Source organism: Paralichthys olivaceus, chromosome 4, assembly GCF_024713975.1.
Source record: "Paralichthys olivaceus isolate ysfri-2021 chromosome 4, ASM2471397v2, whole genome shotgun sequence".
Classification (NCBI taxonomy): Eukaryota; Metazoa; Chordata; class Actinopteri; order Pleuronectiformes; family Paralichthyidae; genus Paralichthys; species Paralichthys olivaceus.
The window spans coordinates 5,051,966-5,074,542 of record NC_091096.1 but is presented as its reverse complement, the minus strand read 5'-3'; the positions used below and the strand labels follow the sequence as shown (position 1 = coordinate 5,074,542).

Below are 22,577 nucleotides of genomic sequence, written 5' to 3'. Positions count from 1 at the left end.
AACCTAATCTCTCAGTGATATTATTATATTATTGTTTTTTTAATTTAAATAAACTCTGACAACACTTATTCCTATTTCCGTTAATTATTTTGTTCAGATAAGAGTTTCACATTTTGTTAAATATCTATTAGATTACTTAATTGATGGGGAAAGTGATGATTAAACAATCAAATGCTGTGAATCAGCCTGACAAGCTCATTTTCATGTTGTACCAGGCAACCTGAAATAAAATACTATGACCCATCTTAAATACTTACATACTATTAATACCAACACTATTGTATTTACTGTAGTTACAAATGTGTTAAAGCAATTCGACAGAGAAAAAAAGTGATTTAATTTATCCATAGTATTAGCTTTTTCAAAATGACAGCTCACAAACATGTCTTACATTGTCAGCACCGACAGTTATCGGAGTATAGGTTGTATGATTACTGATAGTGAAGAATAGAGTTGTTTATGGACACACAGTTTGATATCCGCAGTCTTGGAAAAAAAAAAAAAAAAAACGAACAAAAAGAAAATGTTTTTTTCGAGGACAAATTTCAGTTTAATGTTTGTTCTGGGGCACAGAATGGTTTGCGAGCCAACCTTTTCCTGGCAGGACTGGTGTTCCTTAAACTAAATCTCCCATTTAAGTACAACAAAAGAAGCACAACAAGGCCGGCATTAAAACAAAGCTACTTTTAAAATGAGGAATTTCATTACAATACCATCAACACCACATTTTTTTTAGTAAAATTTATCCATATTAGGGCAACATTAAAGCCAAACAGTCCATATTCCAGGCTGAATGATAAGCAGCTCTCTGAAACATTAACTAGCAGCAACAGAATAGGAAGGTGTGACCCTCACAGTGCAGCTACCAATCTGTGGCACCATTACTACAAAATGAAGCCTTTGTGGCAAATAAATACATTTATATCTCCACTGAATTAAATGAAATTGCCAGCAGAAAATGAACATAGCGTTTGAAGCAGTGTATGTCATCAGCTGGAACAGTCGATCATTACCACTGAGTGTAAGCATGAATCTTTCTTAAATACCTGTTCTTGCACTAAAGTCACAACACTTCCTAATGTGTGGAACAAATACAGGCCAGATTTATCACAGGACAAACAGTTTTACTGTCATAATATCTTCAATTTGCACTTGTTGCTCACAGTCGAGGGGAAAGTATGCATTTATGAAGTCAGGGTGTATCAGTTATGTCAAAGAAAAAAAAAAAATCCATCATGAACCTGAAAAATATCAACAAGACGTTTTTTATAAACGCACAGAGAGAAGATTCACAAAGAGCTGCTTTCAATTCTGTATGAGAGACTGATGGACGTCAGTGCACGTGACAAATTAAACAGGCTTTAAAAGAAATTCCGTTAAAAAATATCCTGGCCATCACAAAAGTTACACTGCCATTCAAAAGTTTTTAACCTATTCAGTCCTTTTTTTTTGTGTTAAATCTCAAGATAAATAACCAGATACTCAATCATAAAAACATAGTGATGAGAAAATAATGAATAATTGAACTGATGAATGACTTTCTGGTTAAATTTGAAATCACCCTGATCTTGATGACGCAGACCTCAGGCCACTTTAAGCAGTAGGCATCACACATTATTAATGCTGTTGTCCCTTTGTCCGAATGCTGATGTACCGTTTACAGACGCCAGGTCTTACCTGTGAAGACAGTTGAGCCTATAAAGCGCAGAGAAGCTTTGTCATTGATTACAACACAAATCTGCAGTATGTTGTCTGCAAACGATACCTTCTCATGATGATGATCAAGATCTGAGTCACATAGTTAATCTCAATTACATACATTTTCTAATTTAAGCAGTTTTACACTGAATCTGCAATGACATTGCTCGAAAGGTAGCGAGTATAAAAACTTGACTGGCAGTGTGGGTAAACAAGGACATGAGGGGCATGGGTAATGGCTTGTCTTGTTAAAATGAAAGCTTTAAAAAGCTCCTCTTAGGAGAAGCACTGTAGGGAAAAAAAGAATCAACACTTAAAAAGGCCCTATTTGGCTTCAAGTCTAGGCGTCCTGGCTTTGGCTTTTAATGGGCTCACATTGGCCCAACAGTCCCACAGATTTAAGGGTTTCTGGATTTTCCGTCTGCCGGGACAAGAGGAGAACCTCATGGTGTATGTAGCCACTGCTGCTGCTCATTCCACTGGGCTCTTCCTGTGACCAGAGCGACCCACATTTCGGCAGGCTAGACTACCTGAAACAAACCAGAATGCAACAGTCAAGATTATTCCGTTACAAACACTTTTAACCTGCACCAGTCACTTCTGTTCATGTAAAAATTCATCTGTCCTAGATACTTTAAGCTGATCAAACTAATAAACTGACAGCCGTATTTGATTTATTTGCAGTTTTATTTGCAGAGCATCCTGTCAGGTTACAGGGGAAATATGTCTCAGAACATGTCCTCAGTTTGAGTTGAAAACAAAAGATAAAAACAGGAGCAGAATGCTAAAGGTTAACCAAAACATTAGCCAGTGTTCAGTGTTTCCCAAAAAAGAGTTAACAACATCAGCCGGCTGCAAAAACGTCTCTCTTTCATTCCCTCTCATCACCAGCCCTAAAACAAGACAGATGACCCCGAATATAAAGTACCTTGTCAACAGTTTAAACAAATCTTAATGTGACAGTACGTAATGATTTCAACCGAAGTAGAAACTCTTCGTACCTGCTTGTGGACTTAACATGACATTTTGCTGCTTTCGCTTCTTCTCTTCTTGTAAAGATGAACCCTGAAAGAGGAGAAAGTCATCAGGGCCCAGGTGTAGGAGTGCACAGAGCTGCCTACAAATATGAAGTGAACATTCTTTATTGACTATTACAAAGTTCAGATCATACCTGTTTTTCCTTTTCTCTCAGATTCCTCATGTGGGCTGAAGCAGGGTAGTTATAGTTCTCCATCTTCACATTACCTGACAAATGATAAATAAAAGAGTAAAATTAAACAACAATGACCTTTCCCACTGTTTTTTTTAATCAGAGGGAATGAACTAACAAAACTTCCAGTTCTGTTCTGTGGAGTGAAGAATTCTATATTTTGGAAGTACTTGATAATACAAATGACAACAAAGTAAAATTAAATAAGAAAAAACTGAGATGAGAACCTGCAGGATTTCTGTACAGCTGACAGTCCTTCTTAATGTGGGTATTTGATCCACATAGGAAGCAGCAGCGCATTTCCAGTGCATCTCTTTTCCTCCAGTTCTCATTCTTGTGTCTGACATGATCCCTGGTGTCGTCAGCTGAATCCATTCTGTCTCTCAGGTGCTCTTGCCTTTTCTCTGAGTCCCATCTGTGCTTGGACCTGGGCAGAAATCATCCACAATATAGTACAAACAAATAGCTTGACACATGGCGAGATAGACATTTATCTTCAAGTTATCTTTTTGTGACAAATTCAGACATGCATTGTGTTTGTACTCACTTCTTACGCAAGGGACAGTCTTTCATGAAGTGACCAATCTTGCCGCAGATACGGCAGCAGCGGTCATTGGGCGCCACTTCTCCCTCGGTGAGAACCTCCGGGTCAAAGAAATACTCCTGGAATGGATGAGGACAAGTAAGACAATGTCAATGCTTAGATAATGTTGCCACAAAATGCTAATATGATGTTTACAGAGCAAACACTAACCATCTGACTGGGGTACACGGGAGGGAAGGATTTGACAGGTGTGCCAAATACTGTTCTGCCGTTGATGAAAGCCTTCATGATGAAGTTAGTCACTGTTTCAAAACGACAAACCAAAAAAATATTTGAAAAAAAGACAATAAAGAGAAAGAAAGCAGCAGCAAGAGGACAGATTTAAAACCAGACAGAAAAAAAAAAAATTAAAATCATACTTTTCCTGGACAGACCAGCCCCCAAATTATGATTCAGGTCAAAAGGATCTGTAATATAAACATAAGAGAAAGAGACATAAGAGAAAGAGACGCAGTTTAAAAATGACAAATCTTTCTGCACAGCAATACATCTTTTTAATTCAGTCAGTAATAAGCATATTGCATTTAATTAACTGCATGTACAGCAGCATGTTTGATGGGTGATAAGTTTTAATCTTGTGCAATAACAATTGTATTATGTGTACTTTACATTTTCTCACACACTGACCTTCAATGACAATGTATTTGGACGTCCACTGCTTGTTGAAGGTGGTGAGGCGGCCGTGCTGACGGATACAGATCACATGCTCTCTGAAGTCAAAGTCCTCCGTGTAAAAGCGGAGCAGGCCGAGCCACAGATCTCCCACCGACTCTGTGTTCCTCCCGTACTGTGACCAGCGACTCGGCTGCAAGCAAAAAAAAAACATAACACAGTTTGGCAAACCATATCAATACAATGTTTATAAGGACACAACACAGTGGAATTGTAAAAATACAGTAAACTCACTAATGTTTTTAAGTCATCAAAGAAGTACACGTTCCAGTCATCAACTGTCACCTCCGGCTTTTTCTTTCCATCGTAGATCTGCAACGGAATTTGTTGAACATCTTTTATCATGAACATATAACAATTAAGAGACCTCTTTATTAGTTCACTTTGTAATACAATATAAAGAGATATAGTATATAGAGATTTTCTTAGATTACTTGGCATCACAAGTGAAAAAGCTTCTGCAAAAAGAAGTCCATTGACTGTAAAAAGGCCTGCAGTGGAGAGAATAGAATTTCTGGTATTTTAAAATACCAAACTAAAAGTTATTCTCAGGGCAATGACACTGAGGCATCTAGTCAGAAGGCTAAAAAACTGAGTTTGAAACTTTTGACAAACATGTTATTGGTACCTCTTGCAGCACAGGGATAACGGGCGGGTTTCTCTGCTGAAGGAAGTAGAGCACCATGAGAGTGTAAGCGTAAGACGAAAGGCTGCCACGAGAGGCATCTCCAATGTCACACATCTGTAATGGGACAATTACAGATGTACTTCAGTACAATATTACGAAACATAATATTACAGAAACAAAAACACAAGTGTTCATATATTCACCTTGGCAAAAACCTTCATAACGTAGCAGAGGATCTTCACTCTTCTGTCAATGGCAGCATATGAAGCGAGCAGGTGTGTGTTGTGCAGCGCCTGAACAGAAAGGTTTCATTCAAAGGTCAATTTGAAATGTGTGATTTTCTGCAACCCCATCAGTTTGATTTTAATGAGAAAACACAGCAGCAGCGTGAGACAAAGAGCCCCACCAGTGTGTTGTAGAGGCTGATGTCTCCCTCCAGGCCGGTGCGAACATGGTAGAACTTTACAATGGGTACTTTGGCCGTAGTGATGGGCAGGATGTTCTTCAAACCTGGTCACAGGGTGCCGATGAGGTGACTGATTAGCATATGCTAACAATTTCGTTAGAATACATTTTAATCCATGGGACATCATGGTGACCATTACATTTACCTATGACCACTTGTGATTCCCTCAAACTATATCTAACATCGACTGCAAGCTCAAAAAAACATAAATTACCAAAGACAGAAAAAGAAAATCTAGTCATGCTCTGCTTGTCCTTACCTGGGTGTTTCCTTAGCAGTCTGGCCAGACTTTCAATGATAGTGATGCACTCAACATCCTGAGGGACAAAAGGAAGAAGACAGCTGTACTTTAAGCATATCATAAAAGGAAGTCACTATATTCATTCCTACAAATGTCCCAGAACTTGTAGAAAACACAAATATCCCATTTATCATCAGTTTTTCCCTCTGAGCCTGACCACAACAGTAGATGTATATCTGCATAATGTGACTGCATGTGAAAATGAGCAGTGACATAAAACCTACAGGTATGCTCTCCTGTCCCTCCAACACCATGCAGATGTCTAGGTCACTCTGTCTGAAGCCGAAGCCATTTTTAGACGATCCAAACAGCTGCAACCGAGCTCCTATACATCAAAAAAAGAGCGATAATGTCAATTAAATGAACAATTGTTTGGGTCTGAAGAAGTGACGCAGCTTAACGGTCAATATGTTGGTTTACGTCACCAGCAAACTGTCGTCTGACAAAGTTCTCCAAGTCTTGAAGGATGTGCTCCCTCACTCCCACTTCCAGTTCATCTGGGGCAAAGTCAGCTAAAAAGGAAACAGACCTTTAGTAAGGTACATTTAATTTCGTAGATGTTTGCATTTTCTTTTTGTCCTGAACGATCTTCAACAAGAAGCTGAGTTCCATCAGATATTTAGTTACTTATAAACAGGAGACATTGATCAAGTTGGAACATGCGGTGATGGACAACAGGCATTTTTCACAGGAGACATTTGACATGTAACAGTACGAAAAGCATAGGTGTAAAGAATAATTTAGATTAAGGCTTGAATCCACAGAGCTGCTTCAGTCTCAGGGTCCTGGTATTTTGAATGCTGGCTCACTGACAGTCAAGAGTCACGTCTCACTGAGACATTGATGTTTTCAGCAGCACCTGTACTTTTCCTACTATGACAGATGTCTGCTGTGAAACTGGCCTCTTCAGAGATTACCAAACCTGTTTTTGCAGAAGCTCTATTGTTCATTAAATGCTCATGCCACACTTTGTAATGAACGAGGAGTGGTCATTCACTTAAACAGGTAGGTTGTTCATTACCAATAATGTTATCACCTCTACCTGAATTCCTTGTGGATTCACATAATACTCACTGTAGCACTGCTCACAGACTTTGTTAAGGACACTTAGAAACTCTGATGTTATTGGGGGCAAAGGCTCCAGCTGCACTTTCTTGAAATCTTCCGGGCAGTCTTTTTTCAGATGTCCATCACGCTTGCACAAGCTGCACACGACCATGTGCGGCTAAGAGACATGGAAAAGAATTTAACTGAGACGATGCACCAATGCTTTGTGTAGTCGATGTTTCCAGCCATCTACAAGGCAAAATATCACCTCAAAGCTTTAAAGATCATCACTTAAAATTTTGATTTGTTCTCTAACGCATTAAATTTAAGAGCTAAACCTACCTTTCCTCTGGTGAAAGCTTGTCTGGTGAACTCATACGACCTTCTTTGTTTCTGGTTTTTATTTTCTGGCCTCTCGTCTTTAACTGCATCCTCTGAAGCTTGAAGTGACAGGTTGGACTCATCTTCCTCCTCTTCCTCATCTATTGAACCAGGTGTGTCCAAATCTGGACCCTCCTCATCAGACAAAAGCTCCTCCCCTGAAATCTCATCCACTAGGAAAATCTCCTCGTCCTCTGTGGTGAAGCTGTCCAAGTGGTGCCTGGTGTGAGCATCCACGTCAACATCTACATCCTCGTCCTGCTCGTCTTCATCCTCGGAGAGGCTGCTTTTGCCCAGATCCACCTTCTCCTTCTCTCTCTCTTCGTCCGAGTCGCTGTATTCTTCCACTTCTTCCTCCTCCTCAATAATGCAATCGGAGTCTTCAGGACCATTTTCTACAGCTTTAGGTTGACTTGCATGTTGTGACTGAAGGGTGAGCTGACTGAAATCTGAGGGATCTAAGATCGCTTTATTCAAAGCCTTCGCATCGACCCCTTGAATAGGTCCGCGCCGCGCTGCTGTCTTACAATTAGCAGCTGGTGTGTTGAGTGGAAGTGCAAAGTACTTGTACGTGGTTTTGAGGCAGTGGATGATGTACTCAAACATTTGCTGGCTGTTCACAGTGCGGGCCACATTTCTCTTCACAGCAAATGGGTCTGAATACAGAAACAAACAGTATTAGATTAACTATGTGCAGGTAAGAGTAATAAAACTGTATATATTCAACAGAAATCATATTTGAATTGCATTAATCCTTTAAAATGCTAGACCACCATGAACCAAATGCTAAAGACCACTCAAAGCCCTTAATGGGAAAGATCACATTCACACACATTCAACACTTTTCTATCACAGACCCACATAAACACTCACACACCAATGGTAAATCATCATAGTTGAGTATCTTGCCTAAGGATACATTAAAACATGGGCTGGAGAAGCCAGGGATGGAACCTCTAGCCTCCCTGCTCCATCTCCTGAGCCACATTTGCCCCAATATCTCAAAGCCACAGAGACACAATCAATTGTATTAAAATGTTCATTAATAGCTGGGACAGAATTAACCTCAGAATATTGGACTTTCCCCTGACATAATTTTCCACTTACTAAATCATAAATACATTTAAGTAGACTGACCCTCCACTGCGATGCGTTTCTTTGGCCAGTCTTTAATCTCTCTGGAGAGGACGGCATTGGTCCGCACACTGATTACATTGTCAGCCATGATGAACTCCAGCGAGAAGAAGCGAAGCATTTCAACCCACAGAAGCCCGACTTCCACAGGCGGATGAGGGCTCTGAAACACCAACGGAACCTGCACGAAAAACACCGGACAGCACTTCAAATTCAGACCAGAAGAACATGGACAGATAACACACATTTGTCCTTCAGGTTATGAGATTTAACACAGTACATTTGAAAAATAAAAAAAAATACAAGAGCATATGAAACAACCAAAAAAAGTATAGCCTATAATATGTTCATGGTTACCTTTCCATTGATACAGGTGCCCTCTGCTGGCTGTGATGAGTCTCTGGAGGCAGGAGCGTAAGTCCAATGTAAATATCCATCCTCTACATGGATGAGATTGAAGTCTGACAACCTGCTGAGTGAAAACACCTTGATCTGAAAATAATGATTAGATTAGTTTCCACTGAAAACAACTACCATGAACAATACTAAATATCTTGAAGGGCACGATGCAAAGAAACACCCACCTCATTGGTCAGGTAGGTTGGCAAGAGGGAGTCTTTGCGCTGCTGTAAAAAGAAAATAACCATGAGGGCGAAGACATATGGTGGCAGCCCACCTTCCTCTGCACGGTCGATTTCAGAGATCTAAAACAGAAATGAGGAAAAAGCGTTAAGAACAGAGGTATGCTCCGCTCCTTTCTCAATTTGCCTGGCCGATGAGAGCAACAGGTCAGGGTCTCAGTGGGAAACATACCTGTGCCCAGCGTCTGAGGCCCAGAACCAGTGGGAGGAGAAGATGCTCCCGATTGGCGAGAGCAGAAAGATAGGAGGTGGTTTGAAATGCGTTTTCATTCCCTGCGCTCACTTTGCAGGTCAAGCCACTGTTGAGAAGAAAAACAGCATTCAGTGTTGTTTACTGCCATTTTTCACCTGGTAAGGTAACCCTGATATATCTGAAAGATTACAGCATTTCTCTAGATCAGAGTTTGACTCATCAATTTGTCTTTAAAATAATCTACTAACTGAGTAGCTGCTGGAGACACCCACCTCTTTCTCTCTTTGCAAATGACAACAGGCACCCGGGCATGAAAATCTGCTTCCATGTCAACAAAGGCAGCTGAGGACACAACAAAACATGTTCAGTTTTCATCTTCTATAACAGTCCGGCATCTGACATGAGTTTCCTATGGTGGAATATGTTCATGAGGGAAAAAAATCTTGCAGTTAAATGAGTAAGAGGTGACTCACGGCTCACAGAGAGACATTCCTTGACCAACAACAAGACGTCTGGCTGATGCATCTGTGAATACATCCAATTTCAAAACCCTTATACAACATGAACACAATATAAAAAAGAACATGTGAATGTGATGTGTCTTACAAAGAACATCCTTAAAAAGTTCATGGAAATATATGAATCATCTCCACTGTAATAACTGTGTCTGCTACATATTCATTTCAAAGTAGGATGTTGGTGTTATATATTTATTCTCTTATTTTATGTATCGTCTTGTACATTTTGTGTCTGTGACCTTGTCAAAATCAAATCTTGTTTGATGAGAGCTGTCTTTATTGTAAAAGTCATATATCAAACAGTATTCACACAATCAAACTCATTCTGGGCTACTCACGTGAGGTGGATACTGAATGTCAATGTTGACATCAGAATCCTTAAATCCAAACTTGGTGCAAGATGATCCATAAAGCCTGAGTCTGATCTCTACAAGGGAGAGAAATAAGAGAGGGCATAATGTTATTTGCGTTCATATTTAATTTAGATCACATCTCTGTCACAAAATAAATACTTTGTCCTCGCGTGACATACCAGGCAGGACGGACAGAAGGAGGTCTTGCATGACGGAGACGACACACTGTCTCCTCTCAACATCCTGGTCGTTCATCCCATGTTCCAGGACAACAGCCTCTAGAGCAGCAGTCACTGCACTGATCTGCTCCGGACCTGGAGGCAGAATCTCAGTCAGCATCACCTGTTCTTGCCTCTCCTGAAAACACAAACACACACAACATCCATTACTGACAATACAGTTGGATAGCATAAACTAAATGTTTATTCCCATCCCAATCCCATAAATGATTATACAAAATAAATCCATTTCTTACCCTCACTCTTTTTTTGTGCCGTTTGTCTCTGATGTGCCTGTAAGCGTCAGACACAGATTCCAAGAGAACATCACACAGAGTGCAGGTGTAAACTGCACCTGGGTTACTGTGGGGCTTCTGAGACAGTTTAAAAAGGGGAAAAAAACAGACATTAGACAAAGCAAATTTACACCAGACTTTAATACCACAGTGGATGTTGGTACCTTCTTCAAGCAGTAGATCCCGTCTTTGTTGAGTCGATTCTCTGCCTGCCGCAGGCTCTGCAGCTCTTTGGCTGATAGTGTAGAGTCTTCATTCACAATGGTCCTGTTCTCTTCACCAAAAGCTTTCTTCCTGTTTCTGTTCCTCCGTCTTTTCCCTTTGGATGGAAGACAAACATGTGTTAAACATACAATAGTGTGTTTTTGTGGGGATGTTAATCAGTAATGATGGATGTTGGATGTGTATCCCAGTTTAAAAAGTTTCCACCTGGGTTTGTGACAAACTTAGTGTTCCACTCTTTCCCCAAAGTCAGATGTCCAAATCTTTACCTAATTTATGAGCGCTGCCATCGGTGTCCTCTCTCCTCCCCTGCTCCCTGTCTTCCTTCGGACCGTCTGCCTGGACACTCCTCCTCCAGTGCTGCTGCTGTGAACGCTCTTTCCAGCTATCTTCTCTGAGCCCACCACTGTTCTCGGCACCTTGGAACCAACGTGTGTCATCCTTCTGAGAGGGACTATGGCCGCCTCTAAATCCACCAGGGGAGTAGCTCAGAGGTCCCTGCGCTCCTTTCCTGGGGCTGGCCCGAAAGGGCACACCCTGATTCTTCTTGCCTTGCTGACCTCCCTCTGGTCTGTAGTTCTGTCCTCGACCCTGGTCTGGGATCCTCCAGATTTCTTCCTTGTCTGCTGCTCCTCCCCTCTCCCAGCCGCTTGGCCTGGTCCGGTAAGGCCTGCCCGAGTTTTCCATTGTTCACTTATGCTAAAACTGAAGGAGGACATGGTCAGATGCAAAAACAGCAGGATGTCATGTTCTCTTATTATGGTTTTCATTTGACTAAAACCTGAATGTAAACAGCATCGCCTGACAAAACATTGACTTATTCAGACTCATCGTCTATGAAACAGAAGCATGCTACTGGAGCTGACATTATATTACTTTTGGGCAGAAACTTTCATTGGCTGTGACAGCTCACAACTTTCTCATCCTGTCATTAATTCAGACCAGGCTGTGGCAGCTGAATGCAGCACAAACACACAAGTTTACCTCAGTAACTTGTGCAAGTTACTCCAGGAGATCACTGGCGATGATCTGAATCATTTCAGCTTCACGTATTATCAGGTTGTCAGAAAAAAAACACAAACAAAATCAATTAAAACCGACGTTAATTAGCAAAGAACGCTGCGAGCAGAAATCTGACCACCGTGGGAAAAACCGAAGCCAACATCGCTGTTTCTCGTGTTCCCACGGTTACCTCTGATATAACATGAACTCCGGGTTAATCACGATGACTGTTTAAATACTGCAATAATAAACTGTCGAGTTAAACAACGGTTCCAGTCCCTCGGCTGACTGTAACATTAGCCACCTATCCTAGCATTTACCGACGTTGTTGAGGCACGCTCCGTTAGCATTAGCTAGCTCACTAGCCTCTGTGTTGCCTCCGGCGCTTCTTCTCCCTCGGTTTAAATGCACTCACCCTTGTCACGTATGAAGCTAAGTCGATGTCAACAAACCACGGTTAGTCACCACGTGTTACGTTAGCTAGCTTGTCCCCACGTACCCTAGCTAGCTACCCCCCCCCCCCAGTTTAGCTCGTTAGCTAAAGTGACGACACCAAAAACACCTAGCACCCCCACTCCCCGAGCTAGCAATAGCTAGCGTTGCTGTTTATTTGAGTTTTCCGCCGGTGTAACGTGCAGCTGAGGCAGGAGACAGCCACGGTTCAAGCTCCTGGATGACCATCGGTGGAAGGGGAGCCATTAAATACCTCTTGTCGGGGGAGCAGACCTCATACTTGGAGCCTTGTTTAGCTGGTGACCGCTTGTGGTGAACTGGAGTTTGAGAGGTGAAGTCCGGACGGATCTGTTTTGTAGCCGTCAGCTTTACAGTTCCGCCCCCTGCGAAAACAGCTCAGGCTGCTTTTAACCCGAGACAAAGTTATTTAAAAAAATACCAACCATCATCATAAACCGCAGCGACGCGAACCCGAGACAACGGAGGGAAGGTTTGGAGCTGGAATTCCAGCTGTTTGGGATAAACAATGACGTAACCACGGTCAGACTCTGTATGTCTGTGACCTTCGACTAACTCAGAGAATAACACGTCTCTGTCATTCAGGATTAACTGTATAATTGTAATTGGTCCTTTCCACATTCATTTCCTGCCTAAAATGTTATAATAATTAAAGTCGTTAAATGATAAGGACAGTAACAGTAATAATAATACACTTTATTGGTGTAGCACATTTCAAAACACAGTCACAGGGGGGCTTTACAAGTCAAACATTTAACAGTGAAGGCAAACAATAAAATCTGAGGATCACACAGCATATAAGAAAATAAACATCTCCCTCAATTTCCCAGTATGGGATCAATAAAGTACACCCTTCTATTTCTATATATCTGAAAATGCATCATCAAGAGAGATTTGAATTCAACATTTTAGAGAGATTTAAAAGATAAAGGTTCACTGTGTAGTATCTAGTGAGATCTAGTGGTGAAGGTGCATGCAGCTGAAAACCCCATCGGCTCCTGTGAAAAACATGGCTACCTTCATGACCTGCTCCTGATGTGATTATACAGTATTTAAATATAAAAGTCCCATTCTAGGGCGAAGAAAACTCGATTTCTACCATTTAGATGAAACACACTCGTGAAAACATCACTGGGATTATTTTATATTACATTTCTGCTAATAGATCCCTTTCACCTAAATCTTACACACTGAACCTTCAATTCGTCACTTGTTTAAAACGAGGAGTGGAACTCTATAAGTATAAACTTCTTCTTCAGACAGGACATTTGTATACTTTGTTTGTTTGTTGTGCATTTCTTCTAACATGTTTTAAATAAACTTGTAGGAAATCCACATTCATAGAAAATGTGTGGTGTGAAACATATTTATTTATTTAATCTCACGACACATGCAGCTCTTAAGGTGTAACATATGGTCCAGGGTCATTAAAACATGGGGGGGGGGTTTAATTGTGTGGCCTCGGTTGCCCGGGGCGACTGGAGAAAGGTGAGCTGCACGAGCGGGGAAGACCCCGGGAAAGTGACGTCAGTAGGCGGAACCCCCCCCTGAGCGTCCCGCAGCTCGGTGCACTGTCCTCAGTGACACAGCCGGGGACCGTGTGACCGCACACCGAGAACATGGTGTCGGTTGTGCACGGTGACTGCGGATCAGAGGCCGTTCACAAGCGGAGACGCATGAGCGGCTCGTCCCCTTCGTCAGACGCGCTCACTCCGGCTCGACAGCGCAGGTCCGAGGCCAGACACAGGAAACAGAAACTCATGTCCAGGCTGAGTGACTCCGGCTTCCAGGAGGACCTGGGAGCCTCTCCGGTGTCTTCCCCGGCCCACACACACTCAGTGTCCCCGCTCCGAGTGCACGAGCCCGCAGCCGGGCAGCAGCTGTCCAGCAGCTGGTTCCTCCAGTACGGAGACATCGGCTTCAGCGTCCAGAGGGAGAGAGAGGAGCACTTCCATCCCTGCAGGAGCTTAGCACGACAGCCACAGGTAGGACACACGAGACATTAGAGTTATGATGATCCAGAAATCTGGACTATTGGTGCAAATCACAATATATGAAATGTTATTTATTTTACATTTGTATAAATGATGCTACTTGTCTGTATAGTTTTAACTTAGACTTTATAGCTTTCCCACTTTACACTAATTACTCAAACTTTATTAAGGCACCTTTCAAGCTTCTTTTCAAATACAATTGCAGGTGATTGACAAAACATATGTTAAAAATGAATTTAAAATGTGTTAAAAAACAATTATAATATCAACAATAGAAATTCAGCAGGCTGCACAAAATGTTAGCCCATAGCTTTTACAGTATTAGTTGTACAAAAAGTAGTACATAAAGCCAAAAAAAAAAATGGCAATGATTCTGTTATCAAGCTCTTAGAATATCATTCTAATATATAGAACTTGGAAACTTAAAGTATTTATATCAGCAAACATAAGCACTCATGTCAAGTTCAATCTTCGACATTTTCCACTTTTTAATTCGAATACAAAAATGATTATTATGTTTATTTGTTATTTTATTCTATCAAATGTGTCACATGCTGGTTCTAATGGATTCTGTTTACCTGCAGCTGACGGCAGAGGCGCGCTGTAAGCTCGTCAGCTGGCTCATCCCCGTGCACAAACATTTCCGTCTGTCCTTCGAGTGCTGCTGCCTGGCGGTGAACATCATGGACAGGTTCCTGGCGTCCACGGCGGTGGCTGCTGACTGCTTCCAGCTACTGGGTGTCACTGCACTTCTTTTAGCCACTAAACAGGTGAGTTTACATGCATTTACAAAATGCTTAGACAGATAGATTGCATGTTTGGATTTCATTCAATATAACACCTTTCCTTTCTCTGTGTCACCAAGGTGGAGGTTTGCTCGCCACAGATCAGCCATCTCTTGTCACTGTGCTGCGATGCCTTCACCAAGGAGCAGCTCTGCAACCTGGAGTGTCTCATCCTCCTTCGACTCAACTTCCGCCTCGCTGCGCCCACCCTGGCCTTCTTCCTGGATTACTACACCAACTGCATGGAGGCCGCCCAGAGCAAAGGTGGTGGCAGTTTTGCAAGAAGGAATCCTGACACAAAAAGACCCAGCCGGTGCAGCAACCTCGCACGGAAGGTGTGCGAGCTGAGTTTAGCGGACTATGCTTTCAACCAATACCCAGCCTCTGTGACTGCCAGCTGTGCACTGAGGCTCGCCAGTGAGCTGCTGAAAACTGAGCAGGGGTTTACAGTCCAGTCTCAGGAAGACCAGTGGGACAGTTTTGTGGATGAGCCATGCGTCCAACCAGCCTCATCCGAGAGAGCTGTAGGTCAGGAGGGCTGCAACCACAATCTGGCTCGGGAATGCAAAGACAACCTGAAGCTGCTGGTGTCTCTAAACCAGGAGAAGCTGGACGGGATGGCCAACATGTAGTGAGCCAGTCAGATGTTTGCAATATGCCAAATTCTACTCAAATATTTTAGATATTATTTCAACAAAACACAGAAGTGAGGATGAAGGATGTTTGGGATGAAGGTAGTTCATCCATAGTTTTGTGGACCTCAGCCATACTTGATACCAGTCACCGAATGTTTTACAACCTAGGTCATTATTTATCAATGAAGTATTTTAAGTCTTTTTATGCACTGACTTGCTGCAGGTTTATATGTTATGTTACTGTTGCAACCTCTAAATGAAGGAGCTGAAAACTGTGCTGTACTGAACTGATTGATGTTGTGAAATAAATGATCAGTAAATCAATTTGTGTTGGTGTCTAATGGTGAAAAATGGAATGAATATCAACTGATGTTTGATGATCACGTGACCTTTCACATTACAGTGACAGGTGTCAGGAAGTCTTGATGACATAAACAAGATGTGAGATTGGACAAAATACAAATGTTGGCAACTTTATTGGAATAATTGGACGTAGCAGAAGTTTCATGTCGTCTCTAAACTGCAACATTTTGACTTTACTGACTTGGCTGTTCTATTACTTTGGTGAAAAGTAAACTATGGATAAGATTAGATGAGATGAGATAAGATAATATACTGTATAAGAAGTATATGCATCAGCGAAGGGGATGCCAAAGATATAGGAAACATCAGTATGGATAATAAACATGCACGATAAACATAAGGAAATATGAACATTTAAGAGATCTATACAAATAGCAATGACATTTACAATGCAAACATGATATATTCAACATAAACTGGATTCGACATGATTGCACATGGTGGATCAGTGGCTTATACATTCAGGTAGCCTCTCTTTAAGAATAGTTTAATTACTGTAAATCCCATAATTACATATCACATTCCTGTAATGGGTTACACAGGTTACACGACCCCTTAAAGGACAAAAGAAGGAATAAATGCTTTTCACCAAGTGTAACTGATTCTTGTGTCTTTCAGTCTATTGTGCTTGTTTGCCAGGAGGTCAGTTTAAACACGTTTTTATTCAACGTTGCATCAGTGTTATTCTGAACTGAACTGTGCCAACACAGCCCGGTCAATTGAGCCTGGGCTTTATCTGATAATCCATTACGCGTGGCATCTCGACCTGCTGACACAGTGTCGACCACACAGGTGCATTCAGCGTTAAGGGCCGAGGAGCCCTGCTCGTGTTTGTTTACTAAAAGAGTCATTTGTCACGAGTGTTTACTGAGCTGTCTGCTGCGATTACCCCCTTTTCCTTTTCCACTTCTCTTTAAATGTGGCAACAGGCGCTGACCTCATTCAGGCAGGTATTTTACGCACGGTTGGATAGAAATTACGCGCGTAATGCCGTGGCCACGCACTATTAAAACCACTGAATAAATGAAGCATCTGATATTAAATAGAATGATAAAATGCTATTTGTCCTTCTGAAAGCAATAAAGTCACTTTTGGGTGTTTATCCGAGATTTTATCGGCTGTTCTCCTTGTTATTTACACTATAAACATGACAATACAAGTTTAAAGTATGTTAAATATAACATGGACATGGAAGGAAGAGGCCATAACAGGCTACATGCGCTTCTGGTTGGGCACTGCATGAGGATATTTGGCCCCAGGCGGAGGGAGGGCAAATCTGGTGCAGAGAAACACCTGCTGCAACGGCGCCGTTTTGCGCGGTACCACTTTACACTTCAGACCTTGAAAACCGTTAGCCTGCACCAATTTAATCTCTGAGGACGCTGTCGCTCCCTGGAGACCGAATAGGTGCATTTGATTGGGCCAAAAGTATGAAACCGCGGCACGCAGAGATACAAACCGGGAGAATGTGGTGTATATATCAGCTCTGGATGGAATCATGTCCCCTTCACTTCTGCAGCCCGATGATGGAGATGCCAAGAGACAGTAACGTGTTCGGGGCGTCCTGCCACAGCCAAATGACCCAGCACCGGAGGAGAGCTGCAGTGAACAGAAAGGTATGAAATATTTGTAATGATGCACACTTCACATGTTGACCTGTAATGATGACAAGATAAATAAAATGCTCCCTACACCTGCAGGATAAAGCGCGTGTGCCAAGGAGCAGCAGTCCGGTCACTGTGTACGTGGAGCTCCCCGGCATCATTGAACAAGGTGCGTGAATCTCTGACACCATATTTCTTATTGTGCATAAGTGAAAATAATATGTGAACAAATAAACTGTGGTTTGTTGAACTTTTTTTTTTTTGCATTACAGCTTTTTCAACAATTGCATGGGATGATTTGGAGGAGTGCGCATCTGCAGTGAGGAGGGAGAGCAATTCCCTGGGTTCTCAGGTGAGAGAACAAACTCCTCTGCACCTTCTTTTTCATTTCATGCATCTATTGTTTTTGCACATCTCGTTTAAATCCGTACATTTCCAACCACTTCGCATGTATCAGAGAGAATTGGCAGATCTTCAGTTCTGCATCACTCCCAGGCTGTTAATGTTTGACACGGTGTGCTGGAATCCTGCACGAATGGCCGTCGTAGTTTACTCATGACACGCAGGCTACCGCTAATTGGCTGGACCTCACAAGTTTTGTCCACAAACTGCCTCTTCGGCACAGATCACCGTGCGCTCAATACGCATTACGCATCTGCACAGCACTCACTGAAATGACCACCAGGACATGTTCTGCCATAAATCCCTGTTTTACTGCTTGGTGGGATTTCCAGGTAGAAGTCTTATGATCGTTTTCATTTATCAGCTGTGTCCTAATATCGATCATTTGTGTTAATCTTCAGTTTTATTTGTGCACAGGTGAATGAATCTGATGCAGATGACCAAGATTTTGGAGATTATGCGCTGGATTTCATGGCAGGTGAGCAAATGAGAATTTCTTCTACACAGAGATTGAATGTGTGTGTCACTGTTACAACTATATAATCATGGTTATGATCTTCATCTGAGGAGATGGTTTGGCTGAATCTCTGGATGTTTGTTTCCTCTGTCAGATTCTCCCACCACGCTGGAGAGCAGTCTGTCTCCAGGTGAACTGGTCCCATTTCAGGGATGTGTCATTCCTCCCCTCACCCCTCAACCAGAGTTCTCTCCAGAGGAAAGTCTCATCAACCCATTCAAAAAAGCTGCTAACCCACCTGCCCAGGATGGAGCTCAGTGGCGGGGCATCGCCCAGTGTCACGGCAGGGCTTTGGGACAGTCTGTGGAAATCAACAATCAGGTAAATGTGAGCAGTGTGGAAATCTGGGGTTGATGACAGTGGCGCACACGATGAAGCAATGCTTGTATGTGATTTGTGTTGTAGTGGATCCAGATTATGCATTTAGAATATTTTGATATGTTAGAGCTTTTCAAGAAATGTCAAAGCCCTGCTGATGACCACTCCAGAATTGAATCATTCACAAACAGTCATGTGTGAAAACTGTATTAACCCAGGTTACATTTGAAATAACTGTATATTCCTACAGTATATTGAAAGGCCTGTTTAGATTTTTTTTTAATGATTATGTTGGTAAATATAAATGATTCTCAAACCTGATTTCGTGTATTGCATCTGTAGCTCCAGGAGACTCTTCACCGACAACAGGCAGAGTTTGACTCTCTGCAGGAGAGAAATCTTCACCTCAGGCAACTGGCCAGTCGAGCAAAGCACCTGGCCTCAGTGCTGGAAGTGAGTGACGAACACAGCTTCATCCTGGATACTACATAAATTGAAATTGTTATCTTAATTGATTACATCTGATGTATATTTATATTTATATATTCCATCTTTTTCCCCAGAAACTGATGACAGTCAGAGACCCAAACGAAAGAGAGCCAGTTCTGTGTAGTGGTGATAGAACTTCTCTGAGTCCCTGTAAGCGGCAGCGGCTGGATGAAGGATATGAGACAGAGTCGTCCGACTCAGTGGAGGACATGCTCAGAGACATCAGCACACGCTGCAATGCCGTCCTGCACAGCACTGCCACTGCAACAAGAACACAGCAGGAATCGGAGACCGTGCGAATGTTCGGTGCGTTCTCGGGCCTACAGACTTCTATATCCAAAGACATGAGCGTGAGGAGTGACGGAGCAGAGGCTGAGGAGAGTGTCTCATCCTTCAGAACTTCTATCAGAGAGCACTGCACCATAAGGACTCAGGTGTTTCCTCATGGACGAGCCTTCACCTCGAGGACTCAGCAGGGTGGATACAGATTTCGCTGGGTTCCCAACCACAGCTGAAACTATGGTTGACAAATGCAAAAATCAGATCCAATATATGCTTCAAATAAACGATGTGAAGCTGCTGTGAAGCTGCTGTGAAAGACGGGAGGGAAGTGTGGGTGGGCAGCAACTGTTAATGCTTAACCAGTAATCTATGGTGACATCTGTAAATGATTAAATTATGTCTTCCTCAGGTAGCTCCTAAGCTAATTGCTGGTGCTTAACAAAGGAAATAATACTGCCCAGGCTGTTGTTTACATTGCGTTTCTGTTTACAAGCCCCAATGTCATGTTTAGTTTTGCACCTCACAGGATGTTTTTGTCTTCAAAAATGGAAAGTTTGGGAATAAAAGTGATTTATAAAAACCCACTTGGGATTTTTTTGAAGTATGGAAAAGGTGACGTTATAGGGGACACTCAGGTGATAGTTAAACAAATGGAGAGAAACCGTTTTCCTTGTTTAACCTTGTGAAACAAATGTGAACCTGTGACCTCTTTAAAAAACAGGGACTTCCTTTCCTTTTGTCTCTGTCTGAGTGACTGTGTGGTCTGAGGCCTGACTCATGATGTATTGCAGCAACATCCGTGTTTGTATCCTTCTCTTTTTTTAAAAGATTTTTGTTCTCATATATAAACAGTATTCTCCAGTCTCATGTTACATCTTTCAATCATGGGTGAGGAAAAAACAGAGGAAATCCAAACATGAAGAAATGACGAACTTATCTAGAGAGGATGTGACCTTCTGACCTGTAGGTATCAGTGATGGGATCTTTCTCCAGCCTCACTGTTGAGGGCTTCAGCTGTAAAACGCAGGATTGTTGTGAGGCAGCGTGGCAGAGGACAATGTTACACCTCTGCTCAGACACCTGTTTAAACTCCCCCAACTCCCCCTGAGCCGTGTTTACTTTAGAGCAGTGAAGGCATCGCTGAGACCCCTCACAGAACTGCTGCAGGATGCTTCTGTCGTGAACACCGGGATTTGACAACACAAATGAAGATAAGGAGAAATTAAAAGCGAGGTTGAATCATTGACGGCTACATCACAGGACAGGATGTGTGATCAACTAATAAATTCAGTTCAGCCAAAATGTCCAGGGGCATTTGGGGGACCCCATGCAACAGGGACCAAACCAAGTCCCACCCAGGGACACACATAATACCAAACTACATCATTCCCCTCTTCAAATTATACTTTTATTATCAAAAATATATCATAAATGAAAGTCAACAAATACTAAAAAGTGCAGACACCCTATGGCACATCATACACTCACATTTTCACATTATAGTCTTTAACCAAACCTCACTCAGCTCAGGCCCCATGAGCCCAATGAGATATACTGTGATTTGTGAATATGGATTAAACATTAAGCACATAGATCCCTGCAGATGTGTGGAGCCCAGCCATAAGTGACTGTAAACTACAGTTAGAAAGTTAATAAAATGAAAACAAAGCAATTGATCAGTCAATCAACGCTTATTTGTACAGCCCATATTCACAAATCACATCCTCTGATCTTAACTGTCAACAAGATATGATCACATGATCCCAATCTGCGATCCACCATCCACCATCACAATCCTGCAAACTATAGAGGACAAGGAGCCCGGGAAAGAAAGACGTAATGAATACAAGTCAAAGATGCTGAATTAGTGATGGACTTAAGGGATGTTTAACGACCATCTAGAAACAAAACGGGTCACACCTGATGTAAAAATGACCAAAGAGGCACAAACCAAATGCAAAATTACAGACGAATAACTAACTACATGGGCCTGTTGCTGTTTGAGACTATCCCAATCTGCAGAGCTGCAGAATTGAAACACCTCTTGCACTATGCTCCATATATCCAGATACCTGACTAACCCTGACCCCAGTGATTGACCTAAAACATTCAATGCCAACAATGCACGTTCCTGCTGCCAACGTGCAACAATCGGGAGGCTGTTGTTGTCAGACCCTCACGTCAGCTCAGCTCAACACCAGCAGGTCGCTGCTCCAGCCTCTTGAACTGCAAACACACGGTTTGTCTCTGGCCTGCAGCGCCGCACACATGCAGCCTCACACCGCAGCTTTGTTTCATAAGCTGCCTGTGACACATTTGACCGGTTAAGCTACCGCGAAACTGCGGGGGGACGGTGCGGGAGGGGTGAAGGAAAACACAGACACAATGAGTCTCTAAGGTGACCGAAGCCAAACCTCGTGCAGCCTGCAGAGCAGACCGAGTCCCGCGGGAAACGAGGCGGAGAAAATCCCTTCATTCACTGAACCTGTGGAGGGATGCTGAGGCTGGAGGGTGGACATGCAGAGGTGCATTGAATGTATTATCAATGCAGATCATAGATTTAAAACACTATAAAATAATTAATTTAAAGCAACAAAAAGAAAACAAGATAGAAGAATAAAACAAATGGGCCCACATAATACTTAATTAGACAATTACAGGCTGTTATTTATTTAATATTATCAACATTTTTAACTAAAAGCCTGTAGTTTAATTCGGCCTCTGCTTATTTTGAGCAATAGAACACATGAAGAAACTATAAAAAAATCACAGCATGATAAAAGAAAGATAAATTGAATGAGTTGGAGAAAACCAGCACCTGATGGTTGATATATGATTATTATCACAGGTGCTTTGTTTCATTGCAGCAGTCACGTGTTCAGTCTATTGCTGGCTGTTGATAATCGATTGATTCTAGTGTCTCGTGTTTTTTCTGCTGCTCTGATGATGGAGCTGTTCTGTTCTGTGCAGAGCGCGCACCTGGTGCACAGGCGCGAGCCCGCGGTGTGAGCACATATGGAAGTGACAGGTGGTGACGACATGAGTCCGCTCGCGCCGTTCAGTGAACTTAGCGCCACAGCAGCTCGTCATTACACTGGGACCTGAGGGTCCACAGATATATAGATATATAGAT

General features: G+C 42.3%; 3 protein-coding genes across 4 annotated transcripts; 2 read left to right on the top strand and 1 right to left on the bottom strand.

Moving 5' to 3' along the window:
• Positions 1-526: 526 nt before the first annotated feature.
• Positions 527-12,522, bottom strand: tut7 (terminal uridylyl transferase 7). Of its 2 annotated transcripts, XM_020099171.2 has the most exons (30): positions 12,291-12,414; positions 11,567-11,625; positions 10,852-11,287; positions 10,525-10,679; positions 10,322-10,438; positions 10,026-10,203; positions 9,832-9,920; positions 9,449-9,500; positions 9,248-9,317; positions 8,955-9,081; positions 8,726-8,845; positions 8,499-8,633; positions 8,145-8,322; positions 6,969-7,663; positions 6,654-6,804; positions 6,005-6,091; positions 5,804-5,904; positions 5,538-5,595; positions 5,219-5,322; positions 5,016-5,105; positions 4,813-4,926; positions 4,419-4,496; positions 4,140-4,317; positions 3,872-3,919; positions 3,663-3,754; positions 3,456-3,571; positions 3,136-3,335; positions 2,870-2,943; positions 2,700-2,763; positions 527-2,228 (listed from the first exon to the last, which is right to left on the bottom strand). In XM_020099171.2, exons 3-30 carry the CDS (start codon positions 11,267-11,269, stop codon positions 2,170-2,172), a joined length of 3,948 nt encoding a protein of 1,315 aa, XP_019954730.2. In that variant the 5' UTR covers positions 11,270-11,287; positions 11,567-11,625; positions 12,291-12,414; the 3' UTR covers positions 527-2,169. The 2 variants fall into 2 exon arrangements, with proteins under 2 accessions (XP_019954730.2, XP_019954729.2); XM_020099170.2 differs by lacking the exon at positions 11,567-11,625 and having other exon boundaries at positions 12,291-12,522.
• A 1,012-nt stretch (positions 12,523-13,534) lies between these two features.
• Positions 13,535-15,793, top strand: LOC109637043 (cyclin-O). Its single transcript, XM_020099152.2, has 3 exons — positions 13,535-14,040; positions 14,634-14,819; positions 14,915-15,793. The coding sequence occupies exons 1-3, from the start codon at positions 13,675-13,677 to the stop codon at positions 15,464-15,466; spliced, it is 1,104 nt and encodes a 367-aa protein (XP_019954711.1). The 5' UTR covers positions 13,535-13,674; the 3' UTR covers positions 15,467-15,793.
• Positions 15,794-17,358: 1,565 nt separating this feature from the next.
• Positions 17,359-20,024, top strand: mcidas (multiciliate differentiation and DNA synthesis associated cell cycle protein). The gene is made up of 7 exons (XM_020099160.2): positions 17,359-17,448; positions 17,533-17,605; positions 17,709-17,788; positions 18,256-18,316; positions 18,450-18,676; positions 19,016-19,126; positions 19,237-20,024. Exons 1-7 carry the CDS (start codon positions 17,359-17,361, stop codon positions 19,675-19,677), a joined length of 1,083 nt encoding a protein of 360 aa, XP_019954719.2. The 3' UTR covers positions 19,678-20,024.
• Positions 20,025-22,577: the final 2,553 nt, after the last annotated feature.

Excerpts from the sequence above, each read along its gene's own strand:
- tut7 (XM_020099170.2), bottom strand. The coding sequence starts at position 11,269 with ATGGAAAACTCGGGCAGGCCTTACCGGACCAGGCCAAGCGGCTGGGAG. Across the intron at positions 9,921-10,025 it reads CCTTCTGTCCGTCCTGCCTG|AGATCAGACTCAGGCTTTAT; the intron begins GTATGTCACGCG and ends TCTCCCTTGTAG. Across the intron at positions 7,664-8,144 it reads GAAACGCATCGCAGTGGAGG|ACCCATTTGCTGTGAAGAGA; the intron begins GTCAGTCTACTT and ends TTCTGTATTCAG.
- LOC109637043 (XM_020099152.2), top strand. The coding sequence starts at position 13,675 with ATGGTGTCGGTTGTGCACGGTGACTGCGGATCAGAGGCCGTTCACAAG. Across the intron at positions 14,041-14,633 it reads GCTTAGCACGACAGCCACAG|CTGACGGCAGAGGCGCGCTG; the intron begins GTAGGACACACG and ends GTTTACCTGCAG. Across the intron at positions 14,820-14,914 it reads TTCTTTTAGCCACTAAACAG|GTGGAGGTTTGCTCGCCACA; the intron begins GTGAGTTTACAT and ends TGTGTCACCAAG.
- mcidas (XM_020099160.2), top strand. The coding sequence starts at position 17,359 with ATGGAGATGCCAAGAGACAGTAACGTGTTCGGGGCGTCCTGCCACAGC. Across the intron at positions 17,606-17,708 it reads CCCCGGCATCATTGAACAAG|CTTTTTCAACAATTGCATGG; the intron begins GTGCGTGAATCT and ends TTTGCATTACAG. Across the intron at positions 17,789-18,255 it reads GCAATTCCCTGGGTTCTCAG|GTGAATGAATCTGATGCAGA; the intron begins GTGAGAGAACAA and ends ATTTGTGCACAG.